The sequence below is a fragment of the Zalophus californianus genome, chromosome 5, assembly GCF_009762305.2.
Source record: "Zalophus californianus isolate mZalCal1 chromosome 5, mZalCal1.pri.v2, whole genome shotgun sequence".
Lineage (NCBI taxonomy): Eukaryota > Metazoa > Chordata > Mammalia > Carnivora > Otariidae > Zalophus > Zalophus californianus.
This window is the reverse complement of record NC_045599.1, coordinates 26,065,267-26,078,174: the sequence shown is the minus strand read 5'-3', so window position 1 is coordinate 26,078,174 and position 12,908 is coordinate 26,065,267. Positions and strand designations below refer to the sequence as shown.

General features: G+C 40.3%; 1 protein-coding gene and 1 pseudogene across 2 annotated transcripts in view; both read right to left on the bottom strand.

Moving 5' to 3' along the window:
- Nucleotides 1-12,123, bottom strand: part of RAD50 (RAD50 double strand break repair protein) — a 91,791-nt gene extending 79,668 nt beyond the window's left edge. Inside the window, exons 1-2 of one of the 2 annotated variants that reach the window (XM_027607196.2) lie at nucleotides 11,612-12,122; nucleotides 9,738-9,821 (exon numbers count right to left, since the gene is read on the bottom strand). In XM_027607196.2, coding sequence (XP_027462997.1) covers nucleotides 9,738-9,821; nucleotides 11,612-11,740 — 213 coding nt within the window. In that variant the 5' untranslated portion in view covers nucleotides 11,741-12,122. Of the gene's footprint in view, nucleotides 1-9,737; nucleotides 9,822-11,611 lie in introns of both variants that reach the window. The other variant, XM_027607197.1, reaches the window with a different exon arrangement.
- Nucleotides 7,066-7,212, bottom strand: LOC113930094 (annotated as a pseudogene).
- Nucleotides 12,124-12,908: the final 785 nt, after the last annotated feature.

Sequence of the window (12,908 nt, the reverse complement as noted above, 5' to 3'; positions counted from 1 at the left end):
CATATTTCTCTATTCTCAAGATCACAGCCCTGCAGCATCTGTTGTCCAATACCTAAAAACAGTTGCTTCAATTATTTGTTCCAGTTTTATAGTTGTTTATCTTGGAAACAAAAGTATAATACTTATTACTCTACTGTAACCAAAACACAAGTCCTGAAGCCTGCCTTTTTTTTTTTTTTTTGAATCACAGACTATCTTTTCTTGGCCTTTTAATAACTTTTTGTCATAAACCTAACTTTGATATTAATTCATCAAATCATTCAAAAATGGTTAAGCACAAATTTATTAAGCACTTATAACTTCCATGTGTTGTTTTGGTTTGAAAACGAAGGACATTTTTTCCTGTGAAGTATGGAAGACAGGTTAAATAGAAGAGTAGAAGATGTGTTAAACATCACCTTAAGAGATGTACAGGATGCTTTGGGAACACAAAGCAGGCGCATCTAATCTACCTAGGGGCGTTCTGGGAAGGTTTCCTAAAGGAAGTGAATGTTTAAACTGAGAACTGCCAGATGGGCAGGAGTTAGGCAGATGAAAAGATCTGAGTCACTGAACAGTTAATTTCAGAAAGTATGGTGCAGAAAGTAGGGGAAAGGGGAGGAAAGACAGGAAACGGCTCCAGTAATTAAGAGCCTTCTGAAACATGTTAAGGGCTTTGGACGTAAGGCAATGGAAAGTCACTGAGGGGTTTAATCCAGGAGAAATGCATGTAGTAGATACGCATTTTAGACGAATCATTTAGCCTTCAGGATAAACAAACTGCCCCAAGGCAAGACAGGAGGTAGGGAGTAATCCAGGAGAAACGGGAAGACAGCCTCCATAAGAGCTTCAGCACTGAGGTTGGAGTTGAGGGAGAAGTCGCTGGACTGGCTGCTCAGAAGGTGCAGGACTCAAAATTAATATATAGAAATCCACTGCATTTCTATACATTAATAACAAAGTAGCAGAAAGAAAAATTAAGAAAACAATCCCATTTACAGTTGCACCAAAGAGAATAAAATGCCCAGGAATAAAGTTAACCAAGGAGGAGAAAGACCTATACTCTAAAAACTGTAACACAATGATCAAAGAAACCGAAGATGACACAAATAAATGGAAAGATATGCCATGCTCATGGATTGGAAAAATACTGTTAAAATGTCCATACTACCCAAAGCAATCTAAAGATTCAATGCAATCCCTATCAAAATACCAACAGCATTTTTCACAGAACTAGAACAAGTAGCCCTAAAATTTGTATGGAATCACACACAGAAGACCCTGAAAAGCCAAAGCAATCTTGGAAAGAACAAAGCTGAAGGTATCACAACCCCAAATTTCAAGAAATACTACAAAGCTGTAGTAATCAAACAGGATGATACTGCACAAAAACAGACACACAAATCAAGAGAACAGAATAGAAAGCCCAGAAATAAACCCATGCTTATATGGTCAATTAATCTACAACAGAGGAGACAGGAATATACAATAGGGAAAAAACAGTTTCATCCATAAATGGTGATAGGAAAACTGGACAGTTACATGTGAAGCAATGAAACTGGACCACTTACTTTAACCATACACAAAAATAAACTCAAAATGGATTAAAGACCTAAATGTGAGACGTGAAAGCATAAAACCCCTAAAAGAAAACATGGTAATCTTGAGGACATCAGCCCTAGCAACATATTTATGAATATGTCTCTCCTCAGGTAACGGAAAGAAAAGCAAAAAATAAACTAATGGGATTATATCGAAATAAAAAGCTTTTGTACAGCCAAGTAAACCATCAAAAGAACAAAAAGGCAACCTAGTGAATGGGAGACAATATTTCCAAATGGTATATCTGGTAAGAGGTTAGTATCCAAAATATATCCAAAAAACTCATACAACACCAAAACCCCCAAATAATCGGATTAAAAAGAGGCGGAGCACCCGAATAGACAGATATTTTCCCAAAGACATACAGATGGCCAAAAGACACATGAAAAAATGCTCGACATTACTCATCATCAGGGAAATGCAAATCAAAACCACAAAGGGACACCACTTCACTCCACTCCAAATGGTTAGTATCAAAAAGGCAAGAAATAATAAGTGTGGGCGAGGATGTGGAGAAAAGAGAACCCTCGTGCACTGTTTGGTAGAAATGTAAATTGGTGCAACCGTTGTGGAAAAAAGTATGGAGGTTCCTTAAATACTAAAAACAGAAATATTATATGATGTAGTAATTCCACTAGCGGGTATTTACCCCCCAAAAAATGAGAACATAATTTGAAAAGATAATAATGCACAGCTATGTTTATTGCAGCATTATTTACAAAAGCCAAGATATGAAAGCAATCAAAGCGAGCATCTATAGATGAACAGATAAAGATGGGGTATATACATATGATGGAATATTACTCTGCCATAAAAAAGTGACATCTTGCCATCTGCGGCGACATGAATAGATCTAGAGAGTATTACGTGAAAGTCAGAAAAAAAACAAATACTGTATGATTTCACTTATATGTGAAATCTAAAAAACAAGACAAATAATAAAAAAACCAGAAGCAGACTCATATATATGGAGAACTGATGGTGGCCAGAGGGTAGGGAGGTAGGGGAATGGGTGAAAAAGATGAAGAGGATTAAGAGGTACAAACTTCCAGAATAAGTAAGTCAGAGATGAAAAGCACAGCATAGAGAGTGAGGTCAATAATACTGCAATAACATTTTAGGGTGATGACAGATGTTAACGACAGTTATAGTGCTGAGCATTGCACAACTTACAGAACTACTGAATGACTACATTGTGCACCTGAAACTAATATAACACTGTAACAACTAAAACTGTAGAACTTAAAAAAAACAACATACAACTTAAACGGAAAAAAGGAGCTGCCTCTTGGGAGAGAGATGTGTCAGTGAGGAATTGACAAGACGTTGATACTCAGCTTTGAAAGCCCAGGGACTTGATGCTATCATTTCAACTCAAGGAAAGTAGTTGCTGAGGTCTTAATCCACAGCAGTTAAAGGAATTATGCATCTATGTACTAGAAAATGAGTTAAGTTTTTTAAACATGCCCTACCAGCAGGTCAAATAAACATTCATTCTTCTTGGCATCTACTTTTCTAGGACTTAGCTACCAGTCAAGTATTAAATTAGTAAGGAGAATTTAAGCAAAGGGTATCTTGTAGCGTTTCACGATATTGTTGGCGAGCATACTGAGGAAGAGTTTCTTCAAAAGGAGTAATTCAGAGGATACTGGGTGGCTCAGTCGGTTACAGCGTCTGTCTTCGGCTCAGGTCATGATCCCAGAGTCCTGGGATCCAGTCCCACATCGGGGTCCCTGCTCAGTGGGGAGCCTGCTTCTCCCTCTGCCTGCCGCTCCCCCTGCTTGTGCTTGCGCGCACTCTCTCCCCACCCCGTCTCTGACAAATAAATAAAATCTTTAAAAAAAAAAAAGGAGTAATTTAGATTTTTTAAGGCAAATAAATACTACACTTTAGAACAATTTCTATCCAAAAGAATAAAATAAAACAATTTAGCCCTTCCCTTTCCAAACAATCTAGTTGGAAAACCGTAAGATAGGGTAGAAGAAGGTATGTATTCATGCTGGCTGAAGGTTGGGGGACATGGCAACTCAGCCTAGAGCAAGATGACTGCATAGGCTGAGAAGGGTGTCCCCATGGGCAGACAGCTTGCCACAGGGTTTCAATAGTCCAAGGATGTCAGAGTTCAAACAGGACAAAAAGGGCATCCATGAGTAGGGATAAGCCAGCTCAAGGGGAAGGTGTCCACACTGGGGGAAAACAATGTGGGAATTCAGAGCCTGACAATGTTAAGGAGGGAATCCACAAGAAGGCAAGTGTGCTGGGATAATTCAGATTCCAGATGAGAGAGGACAGCCCTATAAGAGTCCACCTAAAGATTATCAGAGATTGAGAAGGGTAAGATATCCATCGGGAGGAACGGGGAAGTTGTCTAGCATGGGAAGTCAAAGCAGGATGGGAAACCATCCATGTGTGGGGGCCGGCCTGAGGAGTTAGAGCCCAAGCCAGGTGAGGAGGGCTTTTACATGGGGTAGCATCAGTCCAGCATGGGGTGTTGGGAGCTCTACTACAGTGATGGGAGGTTCATTACAAACATGGGGATTGATCAAATAAGTAAATATATTAAGAATATAGTCAATTCCTTGCTTCTCACTGTCTTCACTCTATTTACCAGGCAATGCGTTAAATGCTACTTTCCAATTTACTCATCCCTTGGTGAAATCCAATTTTCCAACTTGCTCTGTGCTTACCATTGAGCCGCTGAACTAGACAGAAGAAACACAACCATGATCACTGGTCTTACAAACTTTCACCCACAAACCTCAAGTGACCCAATGACACCATCATGTAACCCTATAATACTTCCCTAAATCAACTTACCTCTGAGCTAAAAACTATCTTACACTTTTTCAAGCCTCTATAAACCCCTTCTCCCACACTCAGCCAACAATTTCACTTCTTTTTTCCACTGAGAATATAGAAACAATCCAAAGACAACGGATTTATTCTCTCACCTCTAAGTTTAACAATTATATACTGTGCCTGCCATCCTCTTACAATAGATAAACAGCTTGTACTTCTATTAACTCCTTCAGTCAAGCAATGGATCCTATCTCTTCTTGCCTACTCCAGGATTTAACTCTACAATTATCCCTTCTCCTGCATCCATTTTCTCCCTCTGTCCAGGGTCATTTCTGTCAGTCTAGAAATGCTCTAGCCCATATGTTTGCTTTATCCCATATTTATCCCACATGAGTTAAATCCTATAGTGCTTAAAAACACATATATGGGAGCGATATGTGACAAAGAAACAGCTGTAGAAATAAGCATCTGGTTAATTTTAATACAATATCAACCAGAAGCGAAACAAAGCCGATGAGATGCAGACAACAGAGTTGAGCTTCTGAGGGTTCAGGTCAACTGAGGAGATGTGAATGAGGTCAGAGAATGAATGGGAAGGACTGAGGTAGTCACAAGTTTGAAACAAGTAGAGAGAAAGGGGGCAGGTAGGCAAATGGGGCAATATGGAAGTCAAAGTTCCTAAGAAGAGAGAAACAACTGAAGACAGGTAAGAAAGACTGGTGAGGAGCAGCCCAAAAACTCCGGTGTTTAAGACAAGGTAACAGTATTAGGTGCAGGGACAAGTTAAAGCAAGGAAAAGAAAAGACAAAAGAAGCTAAATATATAAGAGGAACTGAAATAATGAGAAGAACATTAGATGGGAAAATTGAGGGGACGTGGGCAATTCAGGTGAGGGGAATGATTCCCTCCGTAACAGCAGGTATGAATGACTCCAGAGAGAAGAGCTGATGAACAAAACAGTATGGGTGGGAGCTCAGAACTGGGAAATGGGAGCAGCTGAAAAGCGGGTAGTGAGGAAAACGAAACGACCAAGGCCAGAAGAATCAGAGGGAGCACATGAGCAGACAGCTGAGAAAAATAGCTCTAGAAAGACAAAAGCATTTGGAAGGGGAATGGGTGACTGATAGACTGAGATTGTCAGAGATGCTAGATCATCAATCAACACAGAAACATCCAGAAGAACAACAAAAATATGTAAGACACAACAAAACAAGAATAGTCAACAAAACTCTCCTTGATCCTGCCAACATTTTCAGCTACTTCCTTCTTTCCACTCAAAGCAAAATCATAAAACAATTGTTTCACTTTATCTCCTGTTTTTCCACATTACTGAAACTGTTTTTTGTCAAGATGACCAATGGCCTCCACGTAGCCCAACCTTCCTGACTTGAGCTAACATATTTGACACAGCTGACGTCTCGTAACTTCTTGTTAACACTTCATCCTCTTGTCTTCCAAGACCTACCACTCTCCCAGTTTTCCCTACTTTACCACTTAATTCTTTTAGCATCTTTTGCAGGTGCCTCCTCCTTGTCCCTATTTCTACATGTTAATGTGCTCTAGGTTAAGATTTTCCATCTCGGACACCTGGGTGGCTCAGTTGGTTAAACGTCTGCCTTCGGCTCAGGTCATGATCCCAGGGTCCTGGCATGGAGTCCTGCATCGGGCTCCCTGCTCCGTGGGGAGCCTGCTTCTCCCTCTGCCTGCCGCTCCCCTGCTTGTGCTCTCTCGCTGTCTCTCCAATAAATAACATCTTAAAAAAAAAAATCTCCCATCTCTTCTCTATATGCACTCCTTATGTGAGCCCATCTGGCTTTAAAATTACAGATAACTAACTGTATACATCAATGATGCCTAATTTTCTTTCTCTAGCTCGAAACTCTCCCCTGGACATACTTCTATTTGCCTACTGGACATTTTGGATATCTAACACACACCCCAGATTCACACGTTTAAACCAGAGCCACCCAAATTTCCTTTTCCAGTTTCCTCATTGTGATAAACAGCGACACTACTTGATTTGATTTTTCAAGTCAAAAAACTTGAAGTTATGTTTGATGCTTCTACTTCTCTTATACACCATTACTCAAATCATCAACTCATGTGTTGGTACTACCTTTAAAATGCATCCCAAATCCAAGCATTTCTCAGCATTTCTACCATTACCACCTTATTCAAAACACCAATATATCTCACCTGGATTATCACAAAATCTCCTTTATTAGTCTCTACCCTTACCACCTACAAATAGTCTTCTCTCAGCTGCCAGACTGATTGCTTTAAAATACACCCCATGTGCTTCTCCTACATTATTTCTTCCAAAAGATTCCTGTTTAAATGAGAACAGAACCCAAAGGCTTGCAGAACGTAGTCCTAGCTCTCCGATTTAATTTTCTACGAGTCATCTCCTCACCATTTTGCTCCTCCTTGTGATTCCTTGAACACATCAAGCATGCACCTACTTAAGGGACTTTGCACTTAGTATTAACACTAACTGGAATGTTAGTCCCAGACTGTGAACAACTCATTCCCTCTAGAATGAATGAATTTAAAAGGTGACTCCGATTGCTGTGTGGAAAAGAGAACTTCGAGAGTGAGGGCAGGAAAACCAGTTTGGAGACTATCAGAATGACTCAAAGGGAACAGGAAGGTGGCTTAGACAGGGAAAGGATCAGTGAAGATGGAATAAAGGGACAAGTGCTCGCTTCGGCAGCACATATACTAAAACTGGAATAAAGGGACAAATTCTAGACATATTTTAGTGCAATGGCTGAGCCTTACCCTGGAAGAACCACCTTCACGATCATGGTATCTCCCTTGCCAGGTAAGTATCCATGGACATACTTGAAAAGACTAACTACCAACTGCTTATCAACTGGCAACAGGGGGAGATAAAGCAATCAATCAAAGGATAACACACAAGTTTTGGCAGGTTACTGGTGTAACCCTCCCTTCCCCCTCTCACCTCAGATGCTCTGAGTCCTCAGCAGGAGGGGCTGCTGAGGAGCCTCCACACACTTGTCCCCATCTTGTGTTTTCACACTGGAATCCTGGGTCTGAAGGGAGGTGGGGGGGAACCCACTGGCTTTTTTTTTTAATAATTTTTTTTTATTAGCAGCTCCATTTCCAGAACATGATGGCTGTTACCCAAAGAAAATAAAATGTGTGGATGGTGATACCATTTATTAAACCGGAGAGTGTGGAGGTAGTACCAGACTTGAGGCCGTGAGAGGAATAGGGGGAACAGGGAACCATGAGTTCTGTTTTGAACATGTTAAAGAGATGCCCATTAAATATCCAAACAAACAGCTGGACATATATACCTAGAGTTTAGGAAAGAAGTTCGGGCTAAATATATAAATCAAGAATAATATGCACATAACCACTACTTAAAGCCGTAAGAATGAATGAGATCACCCAAGAAGAGTAAGGCAAAAATAGACTCAGTAAAGGAGACTAAAATCTGAGGCCTGAGATAATGGTGCTATGGAAGCCAAGAGCAATGTTTTTTAAAAACGGAATAAGAAGCTGTATCAAATCTTCTGAGAAGTTACTGAGAATTACAAAATGACCACTTTATCTGGCAACATGAAGATTACTGGCAGCCTTATAACAGGAACTTTGGTTAGGGGGAAAAAAGAAAATCTGAACACAGCAGGCTGGGGACAAATGGGAAGCAATAAAACGAAGACGATGAGTACATACAACTCTTGTGAACTGAGCTATAAGCCTGAACGGAGGTAGTAGCCAGAGGGTGATCTGGAGTAAAGGGAGAGTTTTTTTTGTTTGTAGACTAGAGCTACCAAAGCATGCTGATATAAATGATCCTATAAAGAGGGAGAAACGGCTAATACAGAAGAAGGTAACTGAAAAGCAAAACACTTGCATTGACAAAAGGGACTGATTGGTTCTAGCCTCCAACAACAGCTGGTTGCCTTTGGATAAAAGAGAAAACAATTTACCCTTAATACAAAAGAAAAAAACAGTATCGGTACAAATGAAGAGTAGTTTGGAAGATTTGAAGATTGGAAAATGAGGTACTTTTTATCCGATTCCTAATTTTTCAATAAATTACAAGGCAAGATCATCAACTGAACAGAGCAGATTGTAGGCTTAAGGAAACAAGGCATGAAATAGTCATTGCACAGAGGGCTCAATGTACTAAATGATTTTACTATCTCTAAAAGAAAAGTTTGTAAATATTTTCACAATTACAGTTACCTTTAGTCATATAAAAGTGGGAACACCTTAAATGACCACCAATAGGGGGTCAACTGAATAAACTATAGAATATAAACTCAGTGGATTAGTTATTTTAGTAATTAAAACCAGTGAAATAAAAGTGTGCGTATATATTAACATATGTGTAGTATGCCACTAAAAATCTGATTCACACAATACTATAAAATGCTCCCGGTGTTTTGAAATATTTACATTTGAATGTATTTATATCCACACAGAAGTATGTTTTTATAAACACAGAAAAAAGCCTGAGAAATATACAACAAACTATTAAGGAGGACTGGTGGGTAACTGAGAGAAGCACATGAAACCTATATATATATATATATATATATAAAAAAAACAAGAAAAAACTGTAAGCTGAAATACGTAGTATAGAAAATCTATGTCCTTTACACTCAGTAATGGTATAAACACTGTAATTCCAAGATTTGTACACAAAGACTTAAATTATGGCACATTTTAACAAAAAACTAAAAGCAATCTAAATGTAAGAAAATTATGCAACTATTAGAAACGTTCATAATAGGTTACACGTTTTAAGTAGGAAATATTTCAGACATACAAAAAGTATAAAGAATAAAAGCAGCACCCATATGCCAAAAACCTAGATTAAGAATTTAATTTATTCTGTAACGACAGGGTACCTTATGATAATGTTAAGTGGGGAAAAAAAAAACATGAGAATGCAAAACTAGGGTATGACTTTAGCTACGTAAAACTATATGTACAGGAGAATAAAATACATGAAAATGTCAACAGTGGTTGTCACTGGGTGCTAAGACTGTGTGGACTTTCCTATCTCTTTATACTTTTCCACTGCCAGGTTTTCTACAATAAGCCTAATCACTTTTATAATTATAAAAATTTTATTTTGAAAATACTTAAGTTCAGGGCACCTGGGTGGCTCAGTTGGTTAAGCATCTGCCTTTGACTCACGTCATGATCTCCAGGCCCTGGGATTGAGCCCCACATTGGAATTCCTGCTTGGCAGGGAGTCAGCTTCTCTCTCTCCCTCCACCCTTCCCCACTGCTCATTCTCTCTCCCTCAAATAAATAAATAAAATCTTTAAAAAAAAAAAAAAAAACCAACTTAAGTTCACTAGCACCATTACCTTGGGATCATGAACAAATGTATTTCCTTTGGTTCCAGGAGGAAAATCACCAGTACAAATATATTTTAGACATTCAATGATGGTCTAAAAAAAATTGAAAATTGTATTATTTAGTAATAAGAGAATCAGAGAAGTTTATCATAAAATGTTAACTTGTTATAAAAATATTATTTACAACAGAAACTAGAAAAGATATAAGATAAAATCTGATATTCTAAAACCTGTAATATAGATATGATTAGGTGTTAAAGGATAACTGCATGGAAAAACTACTAATTAAGAAGGTATACTAATATAAAAAATTATTTTAAAAAAGTCCTCTATTTCCAATTAAAACCTTTCAAACTAATTTAATAATAACAATGGCTAATGTAAAATACAGTTACCATAGTTGATAACACCGTTTTTGTATAAAATGAAATTTGCTGAGGGTAAAACTAAAAATATTCTTACAAAAAAAAAGGTGATAGATGTGTTAATTAACTAGATAGGAGGGATCCTTTCACAATGTACAGTACATTAAATTACCCCGATATAGGGGCGCCTGGGTGGCTCAAATGGTTAAGCATCTGCCTTCAGCTCAGGTCATGATCCCAGAGTACTGGGATGGAGCCCCACATCCGGCTCCCTGCTCCACGGCAAGCCTGATTCTCCCTCTCCCACTCCCCCTGCTTGTGTTCCCTCTCTCGCTGTGTCCTCTGTCAAATAAATAAAATATAAAAAAAAATAAAAATAAATTACCCTGATATATTCTTTAAATAGCCTACAACTTTATATATGAAATCGCACCCCAATAAAACCAAAACTTTTTAAAGTTAAATTTAAAAAAATGGCTAATAGTTACACAGGACTTACTATGTGCCAGTATTACTAACCACCCACCTTTACATACATTAACCACTTAATTTTCACATTAATCTTAGGTTGTAGAAAACTTTTTATCTCCATTTTATGAGAAAACTAAAGCACAATGCATTTGGCTCACTCTTGCCCAGTCACACAGCTAATAAAAGGTGAAGCAAATTATATGTATTTGTACAGCTAATGTTCATAAACACTATGCCAGTCTCCCTTCCAGTAGAGCACTTAATACAATGCTAGGTACACAACAGGCATTCAATAAATAACTTTTTCACACAAGCACAGGTAGACAAGAGTGTGGCATTCAATGCTCAACTCGAAATCTCTTTCTGTATCCTTTTTGCTTCGTCTAGTCTTGTTACACAGACAACGCCCTGCTTTTTCTTAAGCCACCCTCAAAGAGTAGACAGTCTCTTGGCTATCCTCTTCTCATAACTGCATGCCACTCCAGGGTCCAACTCAAATTTCTAAACATTCCCTGGGCCTTAAAAAGTCAAAGTAAATAAGCTGTGCTCCAATTTTCTATTATGACTAGGTAAGAGTCCTACTAAACTCTTCTCAGAAGGTCCTATGTTTATCATATTTTAGAACTTTTTAAGTAATTCCTATAATGGGACAACTGCCAAGGAGTGAATGCTGTTTTGGGAGCAAGGAGAGTGTTTATAAAAAAACAACCGTGCAGACTAAAAGGCTTCGTACAAGAATGTAAACTCGCTTAGGGAGCGCGCGGGATTCTCAAGTAAACCTTGACCACCCAACAAGCCTGGATACCCTGACGAGGCTGTGGGACTGGTCGCCTCCTAAGGTCGCTGGGGCCTGCAGGCGACACCGGGCCACGCCCAGGGGCCGGGGCCCCACCCGGAGGCCCACGCACTTCCTGGGGCCCCAAAAGCTGAGCCACAGGAACGCCTCCCCTCTCGTCCTTATCATTATTCTGCACTCCCCGGATATTTCATTCTCCAGTTCCCAACATGCGGCGGCCCGTAAACTGAAAGGGGCTACTGAGGACTTACCGTCTTCCCTGCCCCATTGGGTCCAACCAAAATTGTGAGGGGGCTGAAAAAAGTGATAATTTGCTTATCTTTGTCCTCTATTCCAAAACTCCGCACGCCCAGAATGCTCATCTTTTCGATCCGGGACATGCCTGCAAATGTTTCTTTTCTCAACACCTGGAGCCTGGAGCCCCGGCCCACCAAGACTTAGCTGTGATGCCGGAGCAGGGCGAGCACCGGCCGTGAGTCTCCGAATTGGAAGGCTCCAGGGAGGAGCGAAGGCTCTGGCTGGAACTCTTCCTCCCACACCGGCTTCCTTCCCGCTTGACGAGCGAAAGCGGGGGTGGGGGCCGGGCCGGGGCCGCCCGCGGTAGACACGAAACGCAGACCCAAGGACCCCGCAACAGGATGCACTCACAGATTCCCGCCGCGGCCTCCCCGCGGGTCACGTGGATCGCTAGGACCAGCGTGCATTTACGCCGCAGGCCAGGGGCACGCCGGGAACTCGGAGGCTCGCGGTGCGCGCGCAGCTCTGGCTTCCGGGAGCCTGTCGGCCCCGGCGGGTCTTCTGCTGGAGCTCCTGCAATCCGCTTCCTTGCTGGGTGCGGGGCAGCATTAAGCCCTAACTCTGACAACTGCTAACACTTGTGACAAACAGTGGTTATCAAAGTGTGATCCTGGGGTGGAAGGGAGTGTGATGTCGACTAATGTCAAAACTATTTTCTAACAATATAAAGACGTCCCTCCGTTTTTCATTCTCTTTCGCTCTGTAATGTACGCACATGACGTATGGTGACGCTACCGCAATGATGGGTAATAGAATGTGTGCTTGTATATTTCTTGTGCTAAAAAATTAAAATCTCAATTTTAATTTCCCAATTGAGTAAATATTGATAGTTATAACTCACATCAAAGCTCTTTGGGGTTCGCAGTAATTTTTAAGAGTGTAGGTATCTAAGATCAAAAGTTGGGGAACTGCTGTAGACCAAAACCCAAATGCTGTTACAAAACTACAAAATGTTACACAAATATGATGTGAAAGAAATCCATTCCTCTGAGTACCACCACAAGAATAGACGCCTTTATTTTTTTTCAAAGATTTTATTTATTTATTTGAGAGACAGAATGAGAGATAGAGAGCATGAAAGGGAAGAGGGTCAGAGGGAGAAGCAGACTCCCTGCTGAGCAGGGAGCCCGATATGGGACTCGATCCCAGGACCGTGGGATCATGACCTGAGCCGAAGGCAGTCGCTTAACCAACTGAGCCACCCAGGCGCCCAAGAATAGACACCTTTAAAATAAGAGATTCGGTTATGCA